We start from the raw sequence: 27163 nt of genomic DNA, 5'->3' as shown, positions 1-27163 counted from the left end.
CCCCCTCCCTGGCTGCCCCTTTTTTGGACTTATGATTTTGGCATCTCAGAAATAAATTTATTTGTAGGAGTGAGCAGGAAGCAGGTGCTAAATTCAGGGCAGAGGAACACTAGCAAGTGCTCTTGAGTTAACCTCAAGTGCAAACTTACAGTACATCAATTTTGATTCCCTTGCTCCAATTACAGTTGTGCAATTTGCATCACATGCCCAAGTGCCTCTGATTTTGTCCCATTATGTTTAATTCAGCAGCAAATCAGAAGCTGCAGTTTAAAATCTCAGTTTGTGCTTAAGCTTTTTTTGAAACCATGCACCAAGTATTGGAATATCACAGAATTATAGGAAGATAAGGTTGGAAGAGACCTCAGGAGGTCATCTAGTTCAACCCCCTGCTCGAGCAGGGCCATCCCCAAGTAGATCATCCCAGCCAAGGCTTTGTCTAGCCCTGGCTAAAAATCCTCTGAGGATAGAGATTTCACTACCCCTGTTCCACTGCTTTCCTACCCTCCTCAGGAGAATATTAAGAAAAACTTCTAAGTTAAATGCCCCTTGCTGCAACTTGAGATCATTGCTTCTTGTTCTGTCATCTACCACCACTGAGAACAGCCCAGCTCCATCCTCTTTGGAACCTCCCTGCAGGTAATTGAAGGCTGCCATCAAATCCTCCTCTTAGTTTTCTCTTCTGCAGACTAAATACACCCAGTTCCATCAGCCTCTCCTCATCAGTCATGTGCCCCAGCACCCTCACCATTTTTGTTGCCCTCTTCTGGACTCTCTCCAACTTGTCCACATCCTTTCTGTAGTGGGGGCCCAGAATTGAATGCAGTACTCCAGATGTGGCCTCACCAGTGCTGAATAGAGGGGAATAATCGCTTCCCTTGATCTGCTGACAATGTTCCTACTAATGCAGTCCAGGATGCCATTCGTCCTCTTGGCAACAAGGACACATTGCTGGCTCATATTCAGCTTATTGTCCACTGTCACCCCCAGGGCCTTTTCTACAGAGCTGCTGCTTAGCCAGTCAGTCCCAAGCCTATACCAGTGCATGGGATTGTTTTGTCTTAAGTGCAGGATTTTGCATTTGTCCTTGTTGAACCTCATGAGATTTCTTTTGGTCCAATCCTCCAATTTGTCGAGGTCTCTGTGAATCCTAGCCCTAGCTTCCAGCCTATCTACTACTCCTCCCCATCTTAGTGTCATCTGCAAACTTGCTGAGAGTGCACTCCATCCCATCTTCTAGATCCTTGATGAAGATACTCAACAAAATCAGCCCCAGAACAACCCTTGGGACACTCCACTTGATACTGGCTGCCAACTAGACATTGAGCCATTGATTACTACCCTGTGAGGCTAACAATCCAGCCAGTTTTCTTTCCTCCTGAGAGTCCATTCATTCAACTCATATTTCCTTAGCTTGCTTGCAAGCAAGTGGTGGGAGATGGTATCAAAAGCCTTGCTAAAGTCAAGGTTTATCATGTCCACTGCTCCCCCCCGCATCCATGGAGCCAGTCATCTCATCCTAGAAGGCAATCAGGTTAATCAAGCATGACGTGCCCTAGATGAATCTATGCTGACTGTTCCTAATCATCATCTCCTCCAAGTTTGTAGAAATGGATTCCTTGAGAATCTATTCCATGATTTTTCCAGGGACTGAGGTGAAGCTGAGCAGTCTGTAGTTCACCAGATCCTCTTCCGTCCCTTTCTTAATGCATGTAAATACAGTATTTGCCATTTTCCAGTCATCTGGGGCCTTCCCCATGTGCCATGAGTTTTCAGAGATGATGGCCAGTGACTCTGCAGTCACATCAGCTATTTCCCTCTGCACCCTCAGGTGCATCATGTCCAGCCCCATGGACTTGTACATGTCCAGCTTTTCTAAATAGTCCCTAACCTGTCCTTTTGCCACTGTTAGCTGCCCAACTCCTTCCCAAACTGTGCTGCCAGGTGCAGTAGTCTGGGAGTTGACCTTGCCTGTGAAGTCTGAGTTGAAAAAGGAATAGAGTAGTTCAGCCTTTTCCACATCACCTGTCACTGGGTTGCCTCCCCCACTTAATAAGGGTCCTACACTTTCCCTGATCTTCCTCTTGTTGCTGGCATACTTGTAGAAACCCTACTTGTTACCCTTCATGACCCTTGCTAGCTGCAACTCCAGTTGCGCTGTGACCTTCCTGATTTCATCCCTGTATGCCCAAGCAATACTCTTATATTCCTCCCTTGTGGTCTGTCCAAGTTTCCACTTCCTTTTTTGTGTTTTAACTCACTGAAATTCCCTGCTAAGCCAAGCTTGTCTTCTGCCATACTTGCTAATCTTGTGCAGTGAGATAGTTTATTCCTGTGCCCTTAAAAAAAAAAAAAGGGGGGGGGTAGCACAGGGCCTTGAACTCCTAATTTCTGGGCTGCTAGCCTTTTGCCCTAGCTCCTGCCCCACGCATGACAGCCTGTGCTAGACATGGGCTCATTTGTCCTTTGGGAACCGAACAAGCATGTTGTCGCACAGTCCCCCAAATGGCTGTTGGGGGGGTAACCTGTCCAGGGGTTTGAAAGGGTGTCCACTACCGTAGTGTATGGTTGGGGCTGGATTTGAATAGGAGTTCATGAAAGGCTGTGCTCTCTTGTCTTTCTCCAGAATCACTGAATTCTTCATTAAAATAGAAGTCAACCACACAAAAAGGAGCTAACCCTTTCACTGCTTTAACCTTCCTGTATTTTTGTCTACTATGTTAATAGAGTGAAAGCAGATTAGGGATCTGTTGGAGAACCAGTTTCCAGAAAAGGGTTAAGATGACATAGATATAGATATATATTTTAGCATTATAATATTAATTCCTGCAACTTCTGATTAACATAATCCAATCCTGAGGTGAAGCCCCTTGGGGATCAGGAGTGGATGTCTCAAAGGCTTTGACCCTTTCTGGCCTTTTCTTCTCTTGGGAAACAAGTGTGCTAACTTGTGCTAGTTAATAGTAGGTAACAAATACAAGCTAAAATCCTAGTAAAGACGTGCATTGGTAAGTCAGGTTAAGGGCTATGAAGAGGTTCAGTGTGTACCTCAGTCTGGTGGGAAAACTGGAATTTTTCCTTGTGTTAACTGCCATAAGTTAATTAAAAACAGTAAAGAATATATCTTCCCCTTCCCCCCATCCCCCAGTGAAGTCAGCAGCAAGTAAAATAAAAAGAAATATTTTGGAGCTGTTCTTTCTTCCTTCACTCGTACTACAGTATAACCTCATAAATGTGGATATCAAAAATATGGAATTCTCAAAAATCCAGCACTTAAAAAACCCCCCAAAACCCAACCAAAACTTTACACTGGGGAGCAGTGGCAGCCGGAGCAGCAGAGGGGGAAGCTTGCATGTGGCTGTTACTGCTGCCAGTCACCACCCTGTGTCGCCACTCCGCATGCGGCCGCTGCTGCGGGACTTGCCGCCTGTCCGGTTTTAAAAAATCCAGAGTTTTCACATTTCTAGCAGGTGCTCGGTCCCAAGCGTGCTGGATTTATGAGGTTATACTGTAGTCTTAAAGTTCAGATAAGTGGAAGGGTCCTGCAGCATTCACTGATGCATTCTTTTCTGAAATGATTCAAATAGTAGGGCAGTGCACTGCAAGTGGCAGAGACTGTGGATGGTGCTTTCTTCTGGTGAACCTAGGCAACAGAGAAACTGCATAAATTCAAGCAGATCTCCAGGGAAAGGTGCATGAGGAAGAAGAACTTGAAACAAATTGGGTGGTTTTCTTGTATGACTGATGTTTGCATGTTTGGTCATGCAGGTGTAGAGCGAGGGAATCAAACAATCTAAGTTTTTTATTCTTGACTCTGCCACTGTCTTGATGGTGTGATGACTGGAAAATCACTTGGCATCTGCTGTTTTTTTTTCTCCATTTGTAATGGATCCATATGCCTATCTCATAGGAGCATTGTGAGACTTCCAGGATGGCGTAGATCAGTGGTGCTTAACCTTTTAGCCCTATGTATAGGGTCTGTCCATGGGCCGATCCAGCACGGGGTTGGTATTGTATCCAGTCCAGAGTGGCCCCACGTGTGCCCCAGACTGTCATTCAGCTTCCAGAGCCATACCGATTACTGCTGCTGCCCTTCCCCTGCCATCTGATTTTCAGACCTGTGAGTTGCTCCTTGAGCCAGATGACAAAGCCTTTGGAGCCTGAAGAGCGAACACCACTGGTGCAGATAATGAGTGACATGATTTCTATTCAGTTAGGTTTTTCAGTGGTCACCTTTCTGCACAGAACAAGCGGCAAAGTGTCCTTCATCTTGTTTCTCTGCCTGTATGTCTCTGCTTCTGTTTGCTGCTTGTCATGGTGTTGTATGCAAAGTTATATCAGGCACTCAAGAGTGCGTACTTGGAGGTAAATTGCTGATCAGGTAATTGATTCAGCTGGGACTTTTCAAGCTTTTTGGATTTTTCAATGTGCTGTTTGTATTTCCTGTTTGGAATGCTGTTTACCTGCCACTTTGAAGTAGCTGGAGACTTTCACATCAGACTGAATTACCCCTTTTAAGAAACACTGAAAGAACATGTTGAAGTTGTGTGGCATGTTTTAGGCAAAGAGATGAGAGGCCATCTCATCCATCAGGCAGAGTCACGTCTGAAATAGCGTTCACCTCTATGCACCTCGTAGCCAGAAATGCATTGACATCTTGATCTGGGGGTACCTGGATGAGGTGGCTTAACGAACGACTTGTGTTGGATGGTGTTTCTAAAGAGGAATTTGAATGAGGAAAGAGATTTTGGACCTTTGAAAAGGGGGAAGTGGGTTGGGTGGAGCAGACATGCGGGAGCAAGAGGAAGTGAAAAGCTGCGAGAGAGAGAAGAGTGGAGCGGAGGGCAAAAATCTTGCAGCTGAGGTGAGACGAGAAATCTTGGGTTTTGAAGGAAGGTCTGAGTAAGCAGAGAGCAAGATGGTTTTAGAAGCTTTTCTGAGGGGTTCTTAACTCAGTGGCCACATTTACATGAGCGGTGGACTGCACAGTTCTTACTGCGCAGTCAGTCAGTACTGACCCATCACTGCATAGCTTCTTTCCAGTGCTACTGCGCAGTAGGAATGAGGTGCTGCGCAGTAGCATTGTGTCACGGTTAGTGCCCAGCAATACTGCTGTGCAGTAGCAATGAGCTACAGCGCAGTATCATCTCATCTAAATGTGCCCTAGGGGTGTGCGAAGCGGGCCCTATTCGATTCGGATTCAGATTTGGCCTGAATCAGGGACAGTGATTCGATTTGTTGATTTGGATTACTGTCCCTCATTCGATTTGGCTGAATCCAGATGTGAAAATTCGATGCTGATTCGGAGAATCAACGGTTCAGACATAGACACAGCTTTAAAAGTTTTTTTTCTATATACCTTGAGGTAGCAAGCATGGCTCGTGATCACTGCGATGCTAGGGAACATGGAGCGTCACACAGGAGCACGGGGGGCCTAGAGGTATGTAGAAAAAACACTTAAAGCTGTGTCTACGTCTGAATCTCCAAATCTTTTTGAATCTCTCCGAATCGATTCAGAGGGTTCCGATTCGGTTCAGAGAGATTGAAGGGTCGGTCCTCTGATTCGATTTGGAGATTCAGCCACCAGATCAGGCCGGATCAAATCAGGGACTGAAGCTTCTCACAGCACTAATGCGCCCAGTTCGAGATGAACTGTAAAAACATTGCTAAGTGGTTTTGTTACTTACTTAACAATATGTCTGTGAGCTAATGCATATTCACTGTATATGTGTTAATTTAAATGTAATTATGTCCCCTGCAGCAGAAAAGCAGGTTTGGCTTTGGAGTATGTCAGCAGCCTTGAATACATTTGTTTAATTTCCACACTATAAGAATACAACCACAAAGCAGAGATATGGAGTCGAATAAAATAAATACAGTGTGTGTGTGGGGGGGTGACTTTTGTGGAAAAAATTGTCCCTAATTCAACACAAACACAGCCCTTTGGGATTCAGGCAATGCAGGCTGAAAGCACTAGTTTATTTTCATGATGATGACACTTTTACCTTCTTATTTATCTAAAGCTTTTACACTGTCACCCATCAGAATATATTTTGCTTGAAGGATTCTCAAATGCTTTTAGTAGTAGCAAGACTTGTAGCGAACTTTGGGAAGCTTCTGCCTCTCCTCCCTACTCTGCTTGCCATAGTGTTACACTTCTCTATTTTGGGGTTGTCAGAGATGAGCAGAGCATCAGCTGGAGGTGATTTTAAGTGTCTGTGTGTGTCTATGTCCTTCCTGTTATGGCAGAAAGGGTTTGTTAGAAGTGTTTATAGTGTTTTCTTGAAAAAGTACATGGGTTTCCAAGATACAGAAGACAGATAAGTGTTGCCTTAGTCTCTCCTCAAAATACAGAGGAAGACAAGTAATATCTTTTATTGGACCAGTTTTATAGTTGGGAAAAGACCCTTTTGGGCACAAATGTTCTTTCAAAGGAAACTGCCTATGAACCTGGTCCAATAAAAGACATCAAACAAATCTTGCTTCACTTATGTTCCCACCATAGCTACAGCGCTCTTGCAACACCACTGCTTTCGCTATAGAAATACAAGTTTCTGACTCTAGACCCAGTTTGGTGGTTTGCATAGGAGTGTAGCTTGCCTGGGCTATTCAGGTGCATGGGCTGGGGTTTTCAAAGGAGCTGAAGGGAAGTTGGCAACCAGACCTCATGGACTTTCATGCCACCGGGGTGGATGCATTAGGGCATTTCATTAGCAGAACATCTCCAGCCTTGACTAGGGCACATCATCACAGTTGAACTATCTTAGCGTGAAAAGAGAGTGGAATAGAAGTTGTGAAGGAGTTGTGGTTGGGATTTTCTTAAAAACTAGGTAGCCAGCTAAATGCTAGTACTTGGCTTGTGATGATGCTAAGTTAATTGTACAGATTTGTCTTTAAATAAACAGGGCAGCTAAAATGCTCCATGAATAGCATGTAAGCTCATATTTTACATCAATATTATTTTGTTGATGGAATAAGCTTCGTCTGCAAGATTCCTCCTGACTGATCATGCCAACTGAATGGCTCGTAAGAGAGGAATCAAACTCATTTTGTTTGTAAATATATAGAAATAAAATCAGTGGTTTTGAACTATGACTCGTAAATAGGATTCTTAGGGAGCTGGTTTTTAACACCTGCTATGTTTAAAATAACATTAAAAGTGTGAGTTGAGACGGCCACAAAGAATACTTTATTATTCCTTTGTCTTCATCTTTAATTCACTTTGTGTCTGGTTATTACCGAGGGCTCCAAATAAGGTCTGATCCTATACATATTACAGTGCCTAATGCGGTGGAAGGTCGGAAGGGTGAAATTATCACCTTAGCTCTTAATTTACTTGCCTTTGTGCTTTGAATCAAAGCTTCAAAATGAGCTTTCATATTGTGTGCGTGTTTAGCAAAGCGTAGTGACAATTTATGCCACATAAAGTGCAACAGAACCGTCAACAGATGATAAATCACGTGACATTTGTAAAAAAGAAATATTGAAATGGGAAATGAAATATGGCGCAGAAGATGCACAGGGAAGGTTGTGCCTGCTTGAGTGAGTACTTGGACACACTAGCACCTTTCACATTACAGCAGAATGATCTTGTTCTTTGTGCTGTGCAGAGAAAACGCTCCCAAACCGTGCAGCATACCCTTGCCTCCCCAAGCTAGTCGGTTGTGCTTTTCAAGTTAGCATTGCCATCAGTCAGCCTTTGCCTTTTATGCCCTCTGCCAGCGCCGTGTTATATTCTGTATTCTTGCATCTCCTCCTCTCTTCCAGGTGTTTGAGATGTGCATGTGTAACTGGCTTGTTCATACACTTAGTTGTGGGTCTGGAATAGGGACAGGCTGTTGGGAACTGTAATACTGTATTGACACTGTCCGAAGTACTGTTACGTGTTAAAGCAGTGATACTCAATTGTGGGGGGGCGGTGGGATCTTGTTAAGGATGTGGCGGAAAATTAAGTGTGTGAACATCTCCATGCGATTCACAAGATAAACCCAGAAATTTCCAATAGGAATCCACAGGGCAAGGCGCATCCTGACCTGTTGTCTTTCTGAGTTCTTCGCTACAGACAGTTTTTTCCATAGTCAAGAAATGAGTGAAAGCTGGCATTTCTCAAGAGGTGTCTCGAGTACTAACAAGGATCAGGACCACAGTGTTAGAACAATGATAATGGTCATTGCTTGCATTAGAAGGCCCTGGATTACTTCACAAGTGATAATTTGGATACCATAATGATGGGTTCATTATAAAACCTTGCATTGATGAATGTAAATGTTATTAAATGCTTACTCATGGGCTCTGTATGTTCAAAATCTCATTCAGACATGAGCTAGTTGAGTCATTATGGTAAATCACCTCAATGTTTCCATGCCTCAGTTGTCCCTTCTACAAAATGGACAATAATATGAGTGTCCTCAAACTTTTTATCTCGTCTCAGTGATGGGCATTGGATTAAAGGGCTGTGCTGTATGTTTGTTTTATCCTTAGAGGAATTGAACTTCTGTGCTGTACTGAAGGGAACTGTTGCCCAGATATAGCAACTTGCTAAAAATGGCTACTGGAAAAACATCCTGCAAGAAAACTTGGGGAACGGCTGAGAGGAATTTGTTCAGTTTAGTGGTCTTTAGAAGCTGTATTTTAAAGCAGCCAGCTGGGAGATTGTGATGGGTGACATTACATAATAATCCCGTGCTAGTCTGTACCTGTGAAATTTCCCCCAAAGTATCTTGTTTTAAATATGAATTGCATTTCTGTTGTGCGATTTCAGATCTCATGATTTTATTTTATATAAATGAGTCGCTGGAACATGTCTTAACAGTAATTGAAGTGCTTAACAGGACACTAAGCGATAGTTTAATTAGTTTTGATCCTGTTCTGTTATATTCCTGGAATCCTTTCATAAACAAACAAAAAGCCCATTAACAACTGGTTTGCTAACCATTTAGCAAATGTTCTTTTATCATGTTCATTCTGTTTTCAGCAGAGCTGAAGCACAAGCCGGCTCCTTATTTCCTGTATTTTAGACACTGCTCCAATTATTATGGCAATAAAATAATTCCTCCAGTTAAATGGGCATCAGCATCTTCAACTGCTGTCAACGCAGCTCTGGTAATTGTGTTTAAGTGAAATCGTTATTGCAGAGCCAATGGAAAGGAGCACACGGGTGGTGGTGTCCCCTTTAAAGGGCGAACCTGGCATCAATATATTTTGGGATTGCTTGGTTTAAAAGATGAACCCCAACTACATAAGAAGTAGAGATGAATTTCACTATTGGGTTGTCATTTCAAGGCCATAATCTTTAATTTTGGGGTCTTAAAAAGGCCCTTCATAGTATTTTAATTTGAGATACAAAGTTGTCTCAAAACTTTAGAGACTTTTAAGTGATGAGAGCCTCTGGAAGTTACTCCATCTGTAACCCCCTTTGAGGATGTGTACCTGCACTCATTTGAGGGTAAAAACTGCTACTGATTTCAGCGATGGAAGATTGCAGTCGAAATGTCGACATTGGGAGCAGTAGACACCTTGGGACAGAGGTTCAAATTCTTACGGAGTGAACTTGGCCCTATATCCTTCCAGGATAGATGCACAGTGAATTTCATGCACAACTCTGTGCAAGTCTTCTGGATAAGACCGTAGCTGAGATGCTTCTGCCTTGCATGAAAGTTAAAGATCCAAAGGCTTTTGCTGGGGAAAACCTCTAGGAGAAAATGTCCTTGTCATCTTTTGTGGTCGTGTCGGATGCAGTATGTGCATTATCTTCCTGGTTGCTGCCTTTGGGCACCCATTTTGTAATTCCAGGTGTTTTTTTTTTTTTAAAGCTCTGCTTAGGTTCTTTTTGGTAGCCAAATGGAAAGGAAATGTGAAAGATGAAGTTAGCCTGAGAATTGTGAGAGAGAGGGAGGGAGTGTTTTAAGAGATCTCAGCTCTAGTTATGAGTTTGCTACTACCCTGTTAACTTGTGTCTGTTGTCCCATCTGTAAAATGGGAATAATGCTTAAGCTTTGATTAAACAAGGAATTTAGGTAAAGATATAGTTACAGTAATGCCCTGCCTCTTCTACATAGATGCAGGTATATTGATATGAAGGTATTTCATAATGGGCTAGCTATTCCTGCAGAGGGAGAATAATTGTAGTGGTACAAGCCTACAAGGAGGCACCTTTATAGTGACATAGCTGTGCCCACATCAGGCCTTTTACTGTTATGTAACTGTTCTGGTTACAGAATCGGCCATTACCAAATTAGTTACACCAGTAGAATTCAAGTTGGCACAATCACCTTTGTAAAGGGGCTTGAGCTGCCTATCATAAAGGTGATGGTGGCATGCAGAGATCTTTCAGAGCGCTGTCTAAAAGTACCTCGATGCTTACGGACTGACAAATAATGAAAAAGGCTTTAAGAGGCAGCTTGCTGCTTTTACTTCCTGGCAAATGGCTTGCGTATTAAAATGTTCGGAGGCGTCTGCCCTTTTTATGGGTCTTAACAGTGGCTGTCATTTGTATTTGAGACTTTTTGTTTAAAAAACAAAATTGCAATGCAAAGCTGTGGGTTTCCTGATCTTTGATGAATTGTGCCACCATGTTATGGGTAAGCTGTAAAACAGATGCCGAAATGCAAACCCGTCGCCTTGTGGAATTGTTTTGTTCCCCGGCGTTGCCTGTCTCAGATCCCCTAGCCAAGGCCCCACTTCCCCGCACACTAGCTTGGTATGCAGAAGCTGCAGAGTCTGTTCACTGTGCTTTATTTACGGAAACAGCAGGGTTGAGATTGATTGCGTTGTAAGACAGTGTGTGGATGAGGGAGGGTCACAGCACATGCTCAGTCCTGTCAGTCCGAGGGCGAAGTTTCTGCGTTGTGCGTGCAGGCTTAGGTCATAGCACAAGCTCAGTGAAAGCTCTCTGAGGTCTCTCAGACTGCATGTGCCTCCATTTTGAGTTGTTAGAGTGGAAAAAGGCAGAGTTTTAGCTGTAAGTAGAGGTTCAGGAATACATCTAAACCCACCAGAGCCTGTCATAGTCATGGATGATCCATTCAGCCCCTGCAGGTAGGCTACATCACTCTGGCCTCCCTAACCAGTGATGATTTTTGCTGCTATTTCTGACTTCTGCAATGTTTATGAAATCATTTCATTATTCTTGCATGTTCTTCAGAACCTTGTAATCGCATCAGCCTCGCTGTGCAGCTGTATGTCTGGTGCATGAAAGCAGTGTATCTACTGGCTCAGGGATGCACGGACCTGAATGCTGAAGCTGTGCGGATCGGGGTTTTTGTTTTTTTTTTCCCTTCCCTCCCCCCCCCCCCCACCTTTCCCCCTCCTGGTGCAGTTTTAATTTCACTTGCGCTGTCTGCATGCCAAGTCTGTGGCGTGTCTGTAGGGAGCTGCAGAGCCGGTCTGCGGGTTGCAGCGTTGTCTATGTGGCTAGTAGGAAATGTTTGGGCCTGCAAGAGACTGTTTAGATAATGTTGCAGGGAGGGTCGTAGATCTGCAGCCATTGGTTGCCTTGAAGGTGGGTGGAACTTGTTTTGATTGAGAGCCTGTTTGCCTGGGCAAATGATAGTTCTGATGCTATTTCTTTAAGTGTCTAAAAGCAAATAGTCAGCACAGTTCTGCACGCCTGTCGCATTCGTGTGAAGCAGCCATGTCGGTCTCAAACGTGGGCTTGCGCGTTAGAAATCTTCATTCAGAGAAGTTTGTCACGTGACAGTTTTCAGAGCTACCCCCACATCTGCTGTACTGGGCTACTGAAATATTTGTGTAAGAATTCAGACTGGGGGGCTGTATAAAATAACGCCACTTGTCCCTGCTTAATCGGATGCAGTAAATGCTCGATACCTGGTTTGGAGGTCTCCGTGCACGACTGGGTGGAGCGATGGGCGAGTTGTCATTAGTGGAAGTTGGGGGACATTGGGGCGTTCAGGGAAATGAGGGGAAGGGAACTTGATTTGGCAGCGCAGTCTTATTGGAGCATTACCTGAGCTGGTGCAGAGCTCGGTGCGGCGGGGACTGTTGGTGTGATATGGACCTCTGGCTTGCCAGCTGGATTGCAGAAATGATCACCTCTGCAGAAGGACTGCTGCTTCGTGGTACTTCTTGGTTTGTGGTAACTTCTCTTTTCCAGTTGCTGTTTGCAAGCACTGTGTTTTGGAGTGTCTGCATGGTTTGGGACAGGGATAATTGCCGTTGTGGCCTTATACCTACGAGATGCCACACTGACAGTTCACTGGCCTACCTGGAAGATAAGCACGTGCGCAAACGCTGGCATTGCAACAGCACTTACTGCCTGGCTACTGGTCTCACCAGAGGCCAAGGACCACATGGGTTGCGAGTTGTCCTCTCATCCAGGCCGGATGAGTGCATTGAGCACAGAAAGGCTTTGTTCCTTCCTCCTCTCCGTGTACAGTGTCAGGGTGAAATGAAACGGTGAATGTTTAGTAATAGGTGGATGTCGAGGATTTGTCAGTAACTGAGGTTGGTGTAGTGTTAGAAGCTACAGTTCATGCATGATTTTTGTCCATTCTTTTTCCTTGACTGAGGACTTGTCCTTAATCTGGGTGAAAAGTTGCTCTGGAAAGGTACCTCTGAAGCGGTGTCCACCTTGTGTGGACCTCTTGGTTAGCAGGAACCTAGCCTTACTGTCAGGGGGTACTTCCTTCAGGAGGAGTGAGGCAATTGCTTGTACTGTCTGCATCCCTAGTTTTCATGCTATACCTATGCCATACATAAGAGAGGATTTTTGTCCAGGGTGGTCTTTCCAACTCCTTTCCTCATCACTTGCACTTAAAAACCAAAATGGGGCATCTGGAAAGATTCTGGGCTCTAGCGTGGAGCTGAAAGCTTGGCCATGTTTGTTTTTAAGGCGTATCAGGTTAGTTTAAACTAGCAGAGGTGGAAAAAATAAAAACCCCTTTAGATCATAACAAAACATACTTGTCAAACAAAAATGTTGCATTTGGCAAAACAAAAATCTGCTGAGAATGGCATGCTGGTAATCCTCCTTTACGTAAGCACTTGCACGTGGCCGAGACCTCCATTAAGTTGGGCTCACCCAGATCCTGCAGTTGGAGGCGGCCCCTTGCGTTGAGTGCTCTACAAACACAGAATAAAATAGTTTCTGATCAGTTATACTATTTCTTTTTTAAAGAAGGAATGAATGCCTTTTGGGACTATGGACAGAGGTGCCTGCTAATCCACTTTAAAAGCCAGGGGATCTGAGGAGTGTGCATCACCTGTTACAATACAACTGTTAGGTTTGTGTGCTTTTGTAGCAATACAGCTTAGCTAAATCAGGGTTTAGATTGCAACAGTTCTTTTTTTATTCGTATCCTTTCCAGAAGCCTTTACAGGTGGACCAGTTATCATAACATCTAATATCAACACTATATATACTGATAGATAGAATTGTATCCATCTATACCCGGAGCCACCTATTGCTGATATATAATGCTCTCTGTTCTTGTGTGTGATGCTGCACTGTTCTTTGGTTTCTCTGAGCCCTTGATTCATCCTTTGCTTCCTCCCCCACCACACAGATTTCTTCACTACCTTTCCTGTGGTGGTGATGCTGGACTGCCATTTTGGGACAAGCAGCACTCCTGGTAGGTTTGTGGCTGTGAGTAGGAGTTGGTATGCTTTGGTTGGGCAAAGCTCGGGGCCGGTTTGGAAACTTTCAAGTTCCATCCCTGCCACTGACTGTGTGTGTGGTTTTAGACTGCCTCATTGGGATCTCTTGCTGCTTCTGCAAAAAGTGAGTAAAACCTGTCACACGGTAGGTTGTGATGCTGAACCTTCAGGTTGCAGAATTGCCGTAATGACCCAGCCAAGTTCAGGTCCTGTCCTGCTAGGTGCTGTTCAGACAGATAGTGCAGAACACTTTCTGCCCAAGGAGCAGTGCAGTGTGTGTTTGTGCAGTAGTTTGGAAAGATTAGCATGTGAAAGGGAGAGTTTTTACTGAGCCCTAAAGATTTCATAGCTGAGTACAGTGGGTCTGTATTTTTTTTCCTGTTGTATGCCTTGGTTTAGGAGGAGTTTAGTGACTGGTAAATCAGTACGGTTATAGGTCCCCCCCACCCTCCCCTGCAGCTCCATATCTCAAAGTTGTAATTTGTTTTTAATTAGAAACCGTGTCCCTCCATGTCAGCATATCAGTGCCTGCAGTCATCCATGCTTTGCTTACGTCTCCTGTTCTTCAAGCCTTGCATCAGTGTTGTCTGCCTTCTGACCAAGGGCTACAAAGCAAGACTGAGTGGTGTGGGCAGGTTCCTGAAGTGGTCAGAGGGTTTATATTGAAGAGATGTCAAACACCTCCACTCCCCACTATATTTGCTCAGTAGAAGCTGAGCAGGTTACTTCTGAATCTGTTGCAGACTCTACTGACCAGGTAAACTAGACCAGACCTGCAAATGGGAGTTCACTTTCTTGTGCGGTACAACAGAAACCTCATGGTAGATCACCAGATCAGCCCTGTGAGCTACCCTGAGAAGTGGTACAGAGCTCGGCTCCTGGATCAGTGGTGGTTAGGCAGAGCGGGGACTGTAATGACTTGAATGAGTGATCAGTCTTTTTAGTGAGATGTACAAGGATGTTGACCTCTTAAAAACTAGATTGATATAAGCCTGTTTATCCTGATACATCTGTGGCCATATTAGGGTGTTTATACTCGTGTAGTGATTATCTTTTTCTGAACCAATACAATTACAACACTATAACAAACTGTATGTATGCAAGCTATTAAAATGCACCAAGAATGTTCAGTGAAACCAGATCACTTTTTTCCAGTAATTCCTCAGGATGACAGCATTTGGAATCCTCATTTTAAAGAAAATAAAATGAATACCAACATTGGGAAAAGATAATTGGAAACTTCAGAATAGCTCTTATTTGCCAGCAAAATATTAGCCACTAAATTAGCATCTCATTTAGTTTTAAATGCTGCTTAGTTTTTGTATTTCACTCATCTCTCACAATGGAAACGTGGTGATCAATTCTATTTAGGACCAAACTACCTTTCAGCCCTCCGTATAAGTCTAGCTCAGGAATGAACCCAATTTATATTCATATCCTAATTGATACTCCTGAAGATGAGGTCCTTGCCCTGTGTGGTTCAGGAATCTTTCCAGCTTCTTGTCTTTTCAGAGAGCCCAACGGGAACGGTCTTTCTTCCGCCTCCTTCATGTCCTGACTCCTATAGCAGTCAACAGGATGGAACTTGCATTGAAGGCAAAACTGTTGACACAGGTTTGCCTGTTCCTGTTTTCAATTCAGGAGTTGCAGAAACTTCCATTTTGATTTATTAATCTTGAAACATTTTAATTTTTAAAACCAGAGGTGCAATTCCTCACTTAAATGCAAATGTTCATGCACATAGCGGCTTATTCTTTTTCTTTTTTACATACTATCTGCTGTTAAAACAGGATATGAAATTCAGTTTGAAAAATGTCATAGGCTTGTAATCAACTTCACTTTCCTGTTGTATCCTGTGCATGAAGAGAAGAGAACTAATAATTCAGGAATCTAATGTCTGATGGCATAAAGTCATAACCAAATACACTGGTTGGAAGTTGAAACTAGACCAATTCAAAATGGGAAACCTGGATTAAATTTTGAAGTTATGAGAGTTAACTGTTGAAATAATTTTATCAAATGTCTGTAGTGTATTCCCCAGTCACTCAAAGCCTTTAAATGCAGATAAAATTAAAAGGCAGTGGCCATATTTTATGGCTTTAGGCAGGAATTTCTGAGTAAGGTCCTATGGCCTATATCACGCAAGAAGTCAAACTGTACATTGATCATGATCCCTTTTTAACTTAAAATCTATTAATCCTTAAACTATGTCACTTGGGTTTCTAGATTTCTGATTGTTTTTGTTTTGAAAACTGTTAATAGATTAATAAAAATTGAGCATGGATGAAGACATTTCTAATTAGACTTAGGTCTTTACATTCGCACTCCCTGTCCTATCTATCCACGCTCAGACTTTTTCACATTGAAAATCTGAAGCCCAGTCAGCTCTGTTTTGAGGGGAGAAAATTAATTAAGCATCCTTTTTAAATTAGAGCATTGTTATAAAAATATTTAAAACAACCCCTTTGCTTCCTCCCAAACCCTGCCATAGATGTTGCTTCAGAGTATTTGAGCTTTTAAAGGGCAGTGTTTAAGTATGGTGAGCCAGTTGTTGCTATACAGCAACAAGTGTGTGTTGAACTTTATAGGAGGAACGTGGGTGGTGTGGAGTATTTTTGGGGGCATAGAAGATGGCAAGAAACATGTGAGACTGTTTTATAGAGGTTTAAAATTTAAAATGGGAAGAATACCATTCTAGTAAGCGTGTCTTGCCAGTGATATACCCACCATGTCTGTGGGTCCATAGGAACCTCTTGTTAAAATCCAGCCATCCAGGTAGAGGGAAATGGGGATAATTATTCTCCCTTTCATGGGATCGGTCCTTCTGGAGACACAGAACCCCTTCCTTAAATTACTTGTAAAAGTGCGTCTGAGGAACAAATTTTTTTGCCTGGAGAAACAACCATTGATAGCAAACGATAGATATTTTCAGAGTGTTTCCAAGGAGAGCATGTTCATCGCCCCTTCTCTGGGTCACTCTTCCCAGTCTTGTTCTTCATCACATTTAGCCCCAGTGATTAGTGGGGACCTGTTTAACTTGTGGCAAGACAAAGCCATTTTCATGCCTTCTTGTGGCAGGAAGGACTTATTTTGGGGGCATTTTCCAGTGCCCCCCCTAGCCCTAACAATCCCCCGCCAGCGCAGATTAGCAGAGAAGCCCTGCCACTGCTGCAGACAGTCTCAAACTCATGAGAGTGGCTGCAGGATTGCTGCGTTGTCTAAGTATCGTTGTAAAGTTTAAGAGATTCTAAAACAGCAGGTTATGTCAATAGTATGCTGGGGGTTTTTGTTTTTGGGTTGATTTCCTGGGAAATTGTGACCTACGGAATATTTCCTGTGATTGTGGACACTGCCATGATAGTGGATGCCGAGAAACTATGAATTACTGTAAGTAGGTCCCTAGTGATTGGGAATTGCCATACTCCATCATACTCTGTCCATTGAACTTACTGTCCTGTAAGTACTTGAGACCAGCTCCAATACTTCAGTGAAAGGTAGACGAGATGCAGGAGTCAGCATTTTACAACAGAATAGCCTTGGCTATAGGGGGAGCCTCTTGCTAATCCTGATTGACTTTCATTGATTTGTATGTGGGAGCAGGAGCATTTCTAACCCTCCTTAAAATGGGAAGCCTATGTATTTGAATAATTGTGGATGCTCTCATCTTCATTAACAGCTAATTTGAGAGAGAGAGAGAAATACAGACTATAACTGCTGGCAGTAAGTGCTAGTTTTTACCTCTTTTTCCAGGCCATTAGTAAATAACTTTAAATACCACATGCTCTAGAATGAAGCTGCTGAGTACCCCTGAGTTCACTTTTGCCACTTAAGACTGACCCTTTATTCCTCCCATGTTTTCTGTCACTTCAGCTGGTTTCCAGACTTTACTTCTCTTGCTTCTCTTGGATCCTTTGTTTCTCGTATTAATAAAATCATCTGGACTCAACAGCTTGTACTGTCTCTCTCTCCCCAGAGACTATTCTTTTCATCCTCTCCTCTCAATATTTTTCAGGGTGCAGTGATCCACTCCTCCCCAGGCCACAACCATTTTAAATTAGCTTTCTGAAACTTTTCCCATGTGTGGTGTGATGTCTTGGCTTACAGCCGTGCCCGCGTAGCACTGGAGAGTGGCTTGTGGTAGGCAGGTTTCTAACAGCGTTCCCGGAGACCTCCCAAGAGGAGCCAGTAGACTCTTGGAGAGGCACACTGAGCCTGTTTGAAGCCCCTTTTCTGCTTAAGCTTTAATTTGGTTAATTATAGATCATCTCAGTACACAGAGATCAGGGAGGATTCTGTCAGACAGGAGATCAACTTAATCTTCAGAGACAGCCAAGGTTGCTGTTTTGTAAATGGGTTTGGTTCTTTCAAGAAGCACGTTTTTATTAACCGAAAAGCTTATAACCATTTTTGGCTGGTGGCACAGTTCCAGGGAGCCAGTGGCACAAGTGCTTCAGCCTCAAACGTGTTGCAGAGGAGAGGTACCTGTGTGCATGGTGATGAAGGTGCGCATTGCATATGAGATGGAGGTTGTAGTCCCTCGGATTCAATACTGAGATCACCACCTCTCCGTGGATGTAATTTGGTGTAATAGGGCTATGATTCTTGTGTACTGTGCTTTTCTTCGGAGAAGAGCAGGCACGTCCCTGTAGCGGGCAGCATGCCCGTGACTCTTGGTCTCCGAGATCAACCTCATATGTTTCCTCTCCTTCCTTCCGAAAGTCAAAAAATAGAACCTGCCAGGAGCTGTGGGCCTAAATGTTGACATTGGGATTCAGACTAGCTTATCTTATCAAGGCCGGGCAGTGGAGAGAGGTGCTACGTGTGCTTTTCCATTTGCCTTTCAGTCCTGATTGGCAGCTCAGCCCTGTGCTCCCAGTCTGGGGCCCTGCTCAGCCCTAGCAATGCAGTTCAGTGGTGATTTGCAGCACCATTTCTCAGCCCTCTGCTATACTTCAGACCTGCTCTTCAGCACCCCATGTTGCCTCAGTCCTCCTCACCCCAAGCAATATAGGCTGGGTGTGAAAACGTCCCTGCTGCTCCCACACTGCCCCTTTTCCTGAGCAATGCCCGGCGATCTTGCCAAGCTTCGCTGAAGTGGGCCTGGTCGGCTGCAAGCCAAAAAAAAAAAAAAAAAAAAAGACTAACCCAACAGGGTTAAAACTCCTGCTTTGATCAAAGTTAGACCTGAACTGAGATCACCATCAATTCCCCTGCCCCTCCTCCCCATCCTTTCAGCAGTGGTCCACTAACGCTTAGCACCATTCTTGTACCTTTGAACTTCTTTCATTCAGTGGCACCCCTTGGGTTTGAATCCTCCAGCCCTCCTGGTGTCTTAAAATGGCAAGGACAATGCGTTATTCAAGCAAACATCCCATCTCTTCTTTCTGAGCTGTTCAGAACAAGCCTCTCCTGGATTAGAGAATGCCAGTGCTTTGCCCTGCTCTGCTACGGATACTTCTGCCTTTTTGATATTCAGTCGCAGGCTTCCATCTCCTTTCTGTCCAGCCCCTGTTTACTTCATAGAATACAATGTTGCCATGGCAACAGGTTACTTTTCAAAGGGAACATCTTGTCATTATATTTAATCCACTGCAGCTGAAGAGGACTGAAATATTAAGTTGTTGTTGCTATGGATACTGCTTTGTTACATCAGTTTCTTTTGTGTCAGATTTCATATACAGTGTTGGGTCCTGTTTTTTTCCCCCCCCCTCTTTTCTATGGAATAAACAGAGAGCGCCTTTCCATTATTCTTGTAATTGCTCTCCACCAATATAATTTGGCATCAAAGTTTATGATACATTTTAGTTTCCATCGCAAGAATTTTCTTTCCATTTGCAAAACCTTTCCTGGGGCGGTGGAAATTGGCTAAAAAGCATCCATTGGATCTGTGCATTGCTGCAGGGAAGTCAGCTGTGCCCCGCTTTGACTGTACGGTGCCGACAGAAAGAGCTCTCTGCCCTTCCAACGAAATAGGTGGCATGGCAGTTAACTTCTCTCCTTGCCCCCATCCCACCTTTGCCCCTTCAGGAAAAAAAAATGACTCTTCCATTTCCCCACATACCTTTGGGGCATATGGTGTCTGCTGAGGAAACTGTTAGAGGAATGACAAACAAGTAGCAAGAAAATACATGAAGAGACTGCGTACTGAGAGAGATGTGAATAACAGTGGTTGGACGGCCCTGCTGGCTTCCCCCCCCCCCCAACGCCATATGAATGCACTTAGGAAAGTGGGAGCAAAGTTTTGGATTCGGTATATGTTAGCAATTATTTCTAGAATGCTGGAACATATAACATCCCAAGACTTTTATATGAAACGTTTTATTATGTACTGTCAGTGTAAAGCCAATGAAGGAAATGGGCAATTAGAGAAGAATTGCATTGCTACATTTCTTTTAGAATGAATGCAAGGTTAAAATATTACTGGGTTTTTTCCAGGGCCTTTGGCTTGTTTGGAAGTTATCTGTTGATTCATATCCACGTTAGCAGTTTTGCTTAACTGGTTTTTGTTTTAACAGTGTGGAAAAATGGGTTTGTGAAACTGGTTGTAGGCCATGAAAGCAGTGTAAATCTGGAGCACGGTGGGGGGGGGGGGGGGGGGGCGGTGCATTCACATGCATGTATGTACATTTATGACATAGCTTTTGCTGCAGTCAGACATCCTCAGTTTTGTCCCATTGAAACTCACAATTCCATTACAGTTCTGGGTTTCTTCAGCAAATCTTGCTAATCCTGTTGGACTCTGTGATTACTTTTGCAATGTGATAAAAGCAAATTGTGTGTTCTCCACTGAGCACTTGCACTCAGGTCTCCAGCAGCGAGCAACCACTGCCCCTTCCCCTGTTTTAGTAGCTGCTCTGGGGATGCATTTCCTTTTCTCTTTAAGCTTCAGTTCTGCTTATCACCCTGAGACCTGGCTCAGAACAGGCATTTTTCAGATGCAGAAAGGGATCTGTATATTTTTGACAAGGAGAAACCGATGCCCCCAGAACAGCTTAGCAAATTTTCCAGCTCTTTAGTGCCTGATACTCGGAGCATTTATTCAGTTCTGATACGTGCAACAGCAGCTTGACCCCATTGTGCAGGAGCGATATGCAAAGTGGTGTGTGCACCTTGCAGAATGAGCGGAGAAGCTAAGACCCTTGCGCTGATTGGAGCAGATAGGCTGAGCGAGAGCATGGCCAAGGCTGCAGCTGAGGCTCTTTTACAGTGCTCTTTTAAGACCCCATTGAGTCCCTCTTGCTAGACCTCTTTCTGGGCACTGAGCCATAGTGCGGAAAGGTGCTTTGGAATAAAAGAGTGGATTTAGCAGCTTGTTTTTCTCACTGTACTGAGCTGTGGGAATAAAGGCGCAGGATGGAAGAAAGATTAGGGAGAGCAGCCCTTATTCTGTCTCTCTGAGAATATTGGTTCCTTTTTTATTGTTGTTTTTTTTTAAATACAAAAATCTGTTCATGTCTCTTGCTTTTGGTCTGAGGCACCCCACCTGACAGACAATACCTCAGCAAGTCGGGAGTCTGAGTGACTCTGACCCTCAGACACAAATGCAGTTTTATAATGAATTCTGTGAAGGAAGTGGGAATGCCTGTTTTCCCATTATAAATCCCTCTTCTCAAATCGTTTTTTAGGTTGATTTTTTTTTTTTTTTTTTATTGCAGCAGGAAATAGCTATCTTAACAACAAATAAAAATGTACATCTGATTAATTAGGGAATTGCTTCAAACAAATCTCATTTTAGATGATAAGTAGCTTATTCTGAAGCCGTGAAACTAATGAATTTGAAAATGTGCATGTCCTATATTAAAGCCATAGTTCTGTAAATATATACCATGCATATCCTAAAGAGATGCCTTTGAAAAGGGGGAATACCTTTTTGACATTTACTTACTTCCATTTGGATTCCAGTGGTGCGAGGGGGGAATTTTGACACACTTTTTTGGTATGTATTTGTGGGATGTAGAGAAGGAAGCATTCTCTAATGATGTTAAAACATGGGACCTGGATCTGAGAGTAGCCACCATGTGTGATGGCTTTGTTCAAGTCTCTTCAGTCTTTTGCCATGTTTTCCCACCTATACAAAAGAGATATATGTAAGCTTCCCTGTCTTACCAAGACATTGAGGTTCAATTTGTTAATCTCTGAAGTACTTTGAGATACTGGCATGGGAGTTGCTCTAAAAGTGCTCGTGGCCACCTCAAAAATGCCTTTGATTCTTAATGGCCTTTGTGACTTCTGATGATGCTAGTCTGTTTGATCTGGATTTCTGTGGTCTAATACAGGGTTCAAATCTACTGTCTGGGTTTTCATTTCTAGTATTTGAAGAAAGTTTAATTTACCCCGTTTTGCCTAAAGAGGCCGTTGGAAAACACAGGAATAGTAACTGACCTCATGTACTGGTATCGTTCCCTGCGATAGCTAAACAATAAAGGTCAATCCAAATGGGTTGCTTTTACTTTTGGCAGATGATTCAGGTTAAGCTCTTCCATTTTGCTTGCCAGTGAGTTTAGCGTTGTTTTAATATCTTGCAACTACTGAAATAGTTCGCTCAAAAGTGCGTATACCTGCATTTAAATAATGATGGGTATAGTTTGTGGGAAGACCACAGGGACTGCTGTGTTTTCTCATGGTGTATATTCACAGTATATACATGAAGATATATGAATTAATGCAGCACATAAGTAACATACTATTCTTAAAACGATAAGTGAGACCTTGCAGAACTTCAGCCCTTGAGACATTTAAATCTCTCTGAACTTTGCTGTATTCCTTAATGCCTCTCTAGGGGTCCTGCAGCGCAATGCAACCTTCCTAGCTTTGGCTGCATTTGGATCCCACAGGTACATCTATAAGCAGGAACCTTTATTGAGCAGACTACAGACATCATTTTTCGGAAGGCTGAACACCTGAGACACTAAGCAAAATTAGTGGCAGTTCTGTGGAGCTTAGCTTCCCTCAAAATTGAGCTGCATGTGTTAGAATAGTTTTGCCAGACATGACCCTAAAAGGTGGGTTTTTGCCAGTAACCCAGATTCTCAGTTTTGGTGCATCTGTCCCTTTTAAGACACATTTATGATATAACCATCAAAGAAGAGAGGAGGGGTGAGGATGCAGATGCAACTTTCTTGGTTGCTTTCAGAAGTTAATAAAGAAATCATCTCCGTGCTTTCAAAATAATGTAAACTTTTTTTATTCCTGAGCTACTTCCATAAGAGGATAGAGAGAGATAGTAGGAGTTTTCTTCTAAAGCATACGATGTTGACACTTAGGCTGTTAACAGCAATGGTGCAATCAGTATGTTGCTCTTTAGAGCATAAATCTCTGATGCTTATAGACTGATTAAGGGCAGTCCAGGATTCACTGGAAGTTTGTTGTTTGCAGCTGGTAAGCCCTGGGACTGGGATGCTTGGGATTTGAGCGCCACAAATTGGAGGTAGGCAGGTTGACTGACCATCATCTATCATCCTTCTTTCACTGCTGCCTGGATAGGTGGCGCAAAGAAATGATCCTTTTAGAGACTTGCTAATGTGGTAGCTGCTTGACCAAAAATTCCAGATGCGTCCTCATTGGCTTCTGCCATTTGCAACATGTCCCCCGCCCTGCTGAAGAATGTGTCTTCTGTTTTTTGCTTTAATGGTGCATTATTTTTGCTATTTTTCAGTTTGCATTGCAAACAGACATCAAAAGGCTTTTTGTATGGATAGTGGATGTGTGTGCAAAGCTGTGTTACTTGTAACCTTTACTGACTGATTGCTGTTCTTTTTGTCTTTCATGATAGGAGGCTGAACAGCACCCAGGGGGAAATCAGAGTTGGACCCAGCCATCAGGTAAAAAGGGTTTGATTGCGTGTTACATGCTTAAGTGTTCCAGTGACCTGCTAAAGGCATTGAATTAGTTCAAGGAATATTGACTTAAAATTGTGCATGTTTCTAAGTAGTTAACACAGTTACACAGGTGAGCATTCTTTACAATCCTTTGTCACCTTCACTTCAGTCAATGGAGGTGTTTTCTAGTAAGTGCTGCTCTTTTAATGACTATTCCCAATGCATGTGACTTTTCAGTACGGAGTTGGACTAATGGAATCTGGTCTGCTATTGGAAATGAGGAAAAATCAGTTGATAAGGCATGTTACGCATTTAAAAAAGAGTGTATTTAGTTGAATTTAACTTCAGTTAATCAAACACTTAAAAAAAGGAAACAAAGTTTACCAAAAGCTTAAGGTTTCATATTGGTTTTCTCTTAGTGTTCCCATCGTCATATTGCCAAGACGACAACTTGTTGTTAGCTTTATTATTTAAGAAGTTTGCCTTTGGTCTCTCTCCCTTTTTAATGAGAGTACGCCATTTGGAACTGTGGATAAATGAAAGCTCCATTAGAAGCAGAACAAGGCATTGCAACGTGCCAAAAGCCAGAGAACTCTAACTTCATATATCTGAAAAGGTCCTTCTAGGCAGGGAGGACTGCAAGGGAAGAATATACATTTTTGTAGTGAAGGATACTTTTATAATACTGTGTACAGTCCTTTCAGGAACACCTGTTGATGTGCTGTGTAATGATTTCAAGTTTAGCTTTTTACTTTTCCTCCCTCTAAGTGTAGCTCTCCAGGAGTTTGGCCTTGATAGGGGCATTAGATGGTTCTAGGCCCCTTGGACCAGGCCCTAGACTCTGTTGTACCCCATCCATCAACGGTTCTGTTTCTTCAGGTCCAGCTGAGAGTGGGTACCTGTGGTTCTTCACCTTGGGTATCTGTGCTCTGCAGTGTATGTGGCAACAACACAGCCTTCAGAAAAAAGAAATATTGTTTATATTAAAAGCAGGATCAAAGGAACACAGAGAAAAGAGGATTTTAAAATAGCGGTCTACACGCATGTCTATCTTGACTAGTCTTACTGTCCCAAAATAGCACCCTTATCAGGCCTGCCTTCTTCAGACAGCTTAATATGTGCCAGCCTCTGAGCCTGGCTCACCCTGATGTCTTGGCTGCTTCTCGAGAGTGCTGTTTAAAAGCTGGTAGTGTTCATTTGATGTCCTGCATTAGGCTACCTCTCCTTCTGTCCTGGGAGTTTGTTTGAGCCATTCTTTCTCCTCCCCTCACTGATTTTTTTTTTTGTTTTTCTGACAGCTTCCTATTAAAGTAAACCAATATATTCAAAGACAAACCCCCTAAATAACCAAGTCAACTTACTATATTCATAACTTATTAAAGAGCAAGTCCAAATCCATCATAATGGCTGGAAGGGTTAGTGGATTCCTTCTTGCAGACAAGTCTTGTAGACTCACAGGGGGGTGAAAACTGCAGCGGTGGTGGCCCCTGTTGAGGCCACAAAGCCTGCCAGTTGTCAAGGAGATAGGTGCAGGGCAGACCAAACTCTGCTGACAGACCAAACTCATGGCCTGGGTGCTTGTGCCGGGGCTACCATCCCTGCAGCTTTCATCCTGCTGCGCCTTAACACAGTGTCACCCATGTCATGAGTTTTGCCTGTCAGCAGCTTGAGGTGCAGTTTCCCCCAAGCCCTTGCACTTGTCTCCTCGAAACTTGGCAGGCTTCGTGGCCTGAGCAGGGGCCACCACCTCTGCAGTTTTCACCGCCCTATGGTGTAACACACAGACATGACATGAGTTTTGTTTTCAAGAATTTGGGGTACAGTTCCCCCGAACCCCTGCACTGATCTTCTTGAAACTTGACAGGCTTCATACTCTCAGCAGAGGCTACCACCCCTGCAAGGTTCATCCAAATCAGACGAAAAAACAATGAAGTTATAGATATTTCATTGATTCCCCATTATACCCTATGGCCAGATCTCTGAGGTGGCTCCAAAGCTTCAGAGCTGTTTTGGCCGGATCGAAGCAGGAACCCGGTCCAGAGCTCGGATCGGATTGCTGGCATCCGAAGCAGTCGGATCCAACGCCAGATTGAATAGCTGCTTACTTGCCACAGGCCCTGCCGCCCATTTAGTGTAGACCCCCTCCACCACCAAACCAACCAACTGACAATGGACTTTTCTCACTGTTAATAATTTGTCTTCACAATATATTAAATTATAAAATGAGTTGGTAACTTTGGGGCACAAGATCTGAAAGATTATCAAAAGATTCTTCATGTTCATGCCTTTTTCACATATAGGCTTGTATGTCTCATTTGCCTTTTGGAAGAACTTTATGATCCAGTTAATGTTTGACCTTCTGACCCTGTAAAGGCAGAGGCGGTTTAGATGTTTATGATACAGAGGCCGCGATGCCATTGCTTGAGTGCGTTACATGGTCTGTTGGCTGTAGGAAATGAAAAGAACTGGGAATCTATTTAAAAAAAAAAAAAGAAAAGAAAAACTGGTGCCTCAGTGAATTTGGGCTGTTAAAACACAGAGTATGAAAGTGGGCTGGGATGAATTTGTGTGACATCATTTCTGAAGAATTATATAAAGTCAGAGATTGCTCTCACTGATTCTAGGTTATTCTTCTTAATTAACAATAGTGACTAGTATGTGGCTATTTTCTTATCAGGTTTCCTTCAAAATTCTCAGAGCCCTTTGTTACCTCCTGTGTAAGGTATAATTTAATAGCTGAATTTTATAGGTAGAAAAACTTAGGCACAAAGAAGGGTTAGTAATTTGCAATGCCTTCATTTTGGTTGCCCAACTTACGACACGTGTAAGAGCCATTCTCAGACCAGCTTTCTGCAGTAACTTTAGTAAGAGTTGTGGATATTCTGCACATGCGAAGATAAGGTTCCAGTTGGGCACCTGAAACTAGTAGGCAATCAGGACTCGTAGTAGAGATGATACCTTTTATTAGACCAACAAGACTTTTGCAAAAAAAACTCTTATGAAATATGATTTCCTGTGAAATGGCTTTCAGGCACAAACACCCTTCATCAGGCATTGGAGAAAAGATTGTAAAAGTTTTCCTGGGTAGATCTTCGTTTTTACCCAGGAGAACTTTTACAATCTTTTCTCCAATGCCTGATGAAGGGTGTTTGTGCCTGAAAGCTTGCAATTAAAGAATTTTTTTTTTTTTTTCTCAAAAATCTTGTTGGTCTGATAAAAGGTATCATCTCAATTTGTAGTTTTCAAATGAATCTAGCAGGTCAGGTTTATAATGTATCTAGTTGTCCTGTAGTCTTACTCAACCTGCTAATTCAGGTTGGTCACTGAGGATATGTCCTGAGGATTTTTAGATAGTGGAAGACATGAAGACTGCAAACTGCTTTGACTTCACTGGGTTTTTAACTGAAGCTATTCATAGTTGGTAGGGTCAGAAGGGGCCTAAGTAGATCATCTAGTCCGCCCCCTGCCATGGGCAGGAAAGGATGCTGGGGTCAAATGACCCCGGGTAGGTGGCTGTCTAGCCTCCTTTTGAAGACGCCCAGGGTAGGGGCGAGCATCGCTTCCCTTGGAAGTTGGTTCCAGCTCCTAGCCACCCTGACAGTGATGTAGTGCCTCCTGATGTCTAGTCTGAATCTACTCTCAGTCAACTTATGGCCATTGTTCCTTGTTACCCCTGGTAGTGCTCAGGGGAACAGGGACTCTCCCATAGCCTGCTGGTCCCTCCGGTAAGTTTA

At 43.3% G+C, this 27163-nt stretch overlaps 1 protein-coding gene across 5 annotated transcripts in view; it reads left to right on the top strand.

The window, feature by feature from the left end:
- RERE (arginine-glutamic acid dipeptide repeats) overlaps positions 1–27163 on the top strand; it is a 378810-nt gene that overhangs the window by 222310 nt on the left and 129337 nt on the right. For 3 of the 5 annotated variants that reach the window (XM_059716439.1, XM_059716437.1, XM_059716438.1), the window contains exon 7: positions 23384–23432. In XM_059716439.1, the coding sequence (XP_059572422.1) occupies positions 23384–23432 (49 nt within the window). Of the gene's footprint in view, positions 1–10837; positions 11035–13565; positions 13587–23383; positions 23433–27163 lie in introns of those variants that run through there. The other 2 variants (XM_059716441.1, XM_059716440.1) reach the window with 2 other exon arrangements.

The sequence above is a fragment of the Alligator mississippiensis genome, chromosome 13 (assembly GCF_030867095.1).
Source record: "Alligator mississippiensis isolate rAllMis1 chromosome 13, rAllMis1, whole genome shotgun sequence".
Classification (NCBI taxonomy): domain Eukaryota; kingdom Metazoa; phylum Chordata; order Crocodylia; family Alligatoridae; genus Alligator; species Alligator mississippiensis.
Note: the sequence above shows the minus strand (reverse complement) of the source record. Positions and strands in the feature narration are given on the sequence as shown.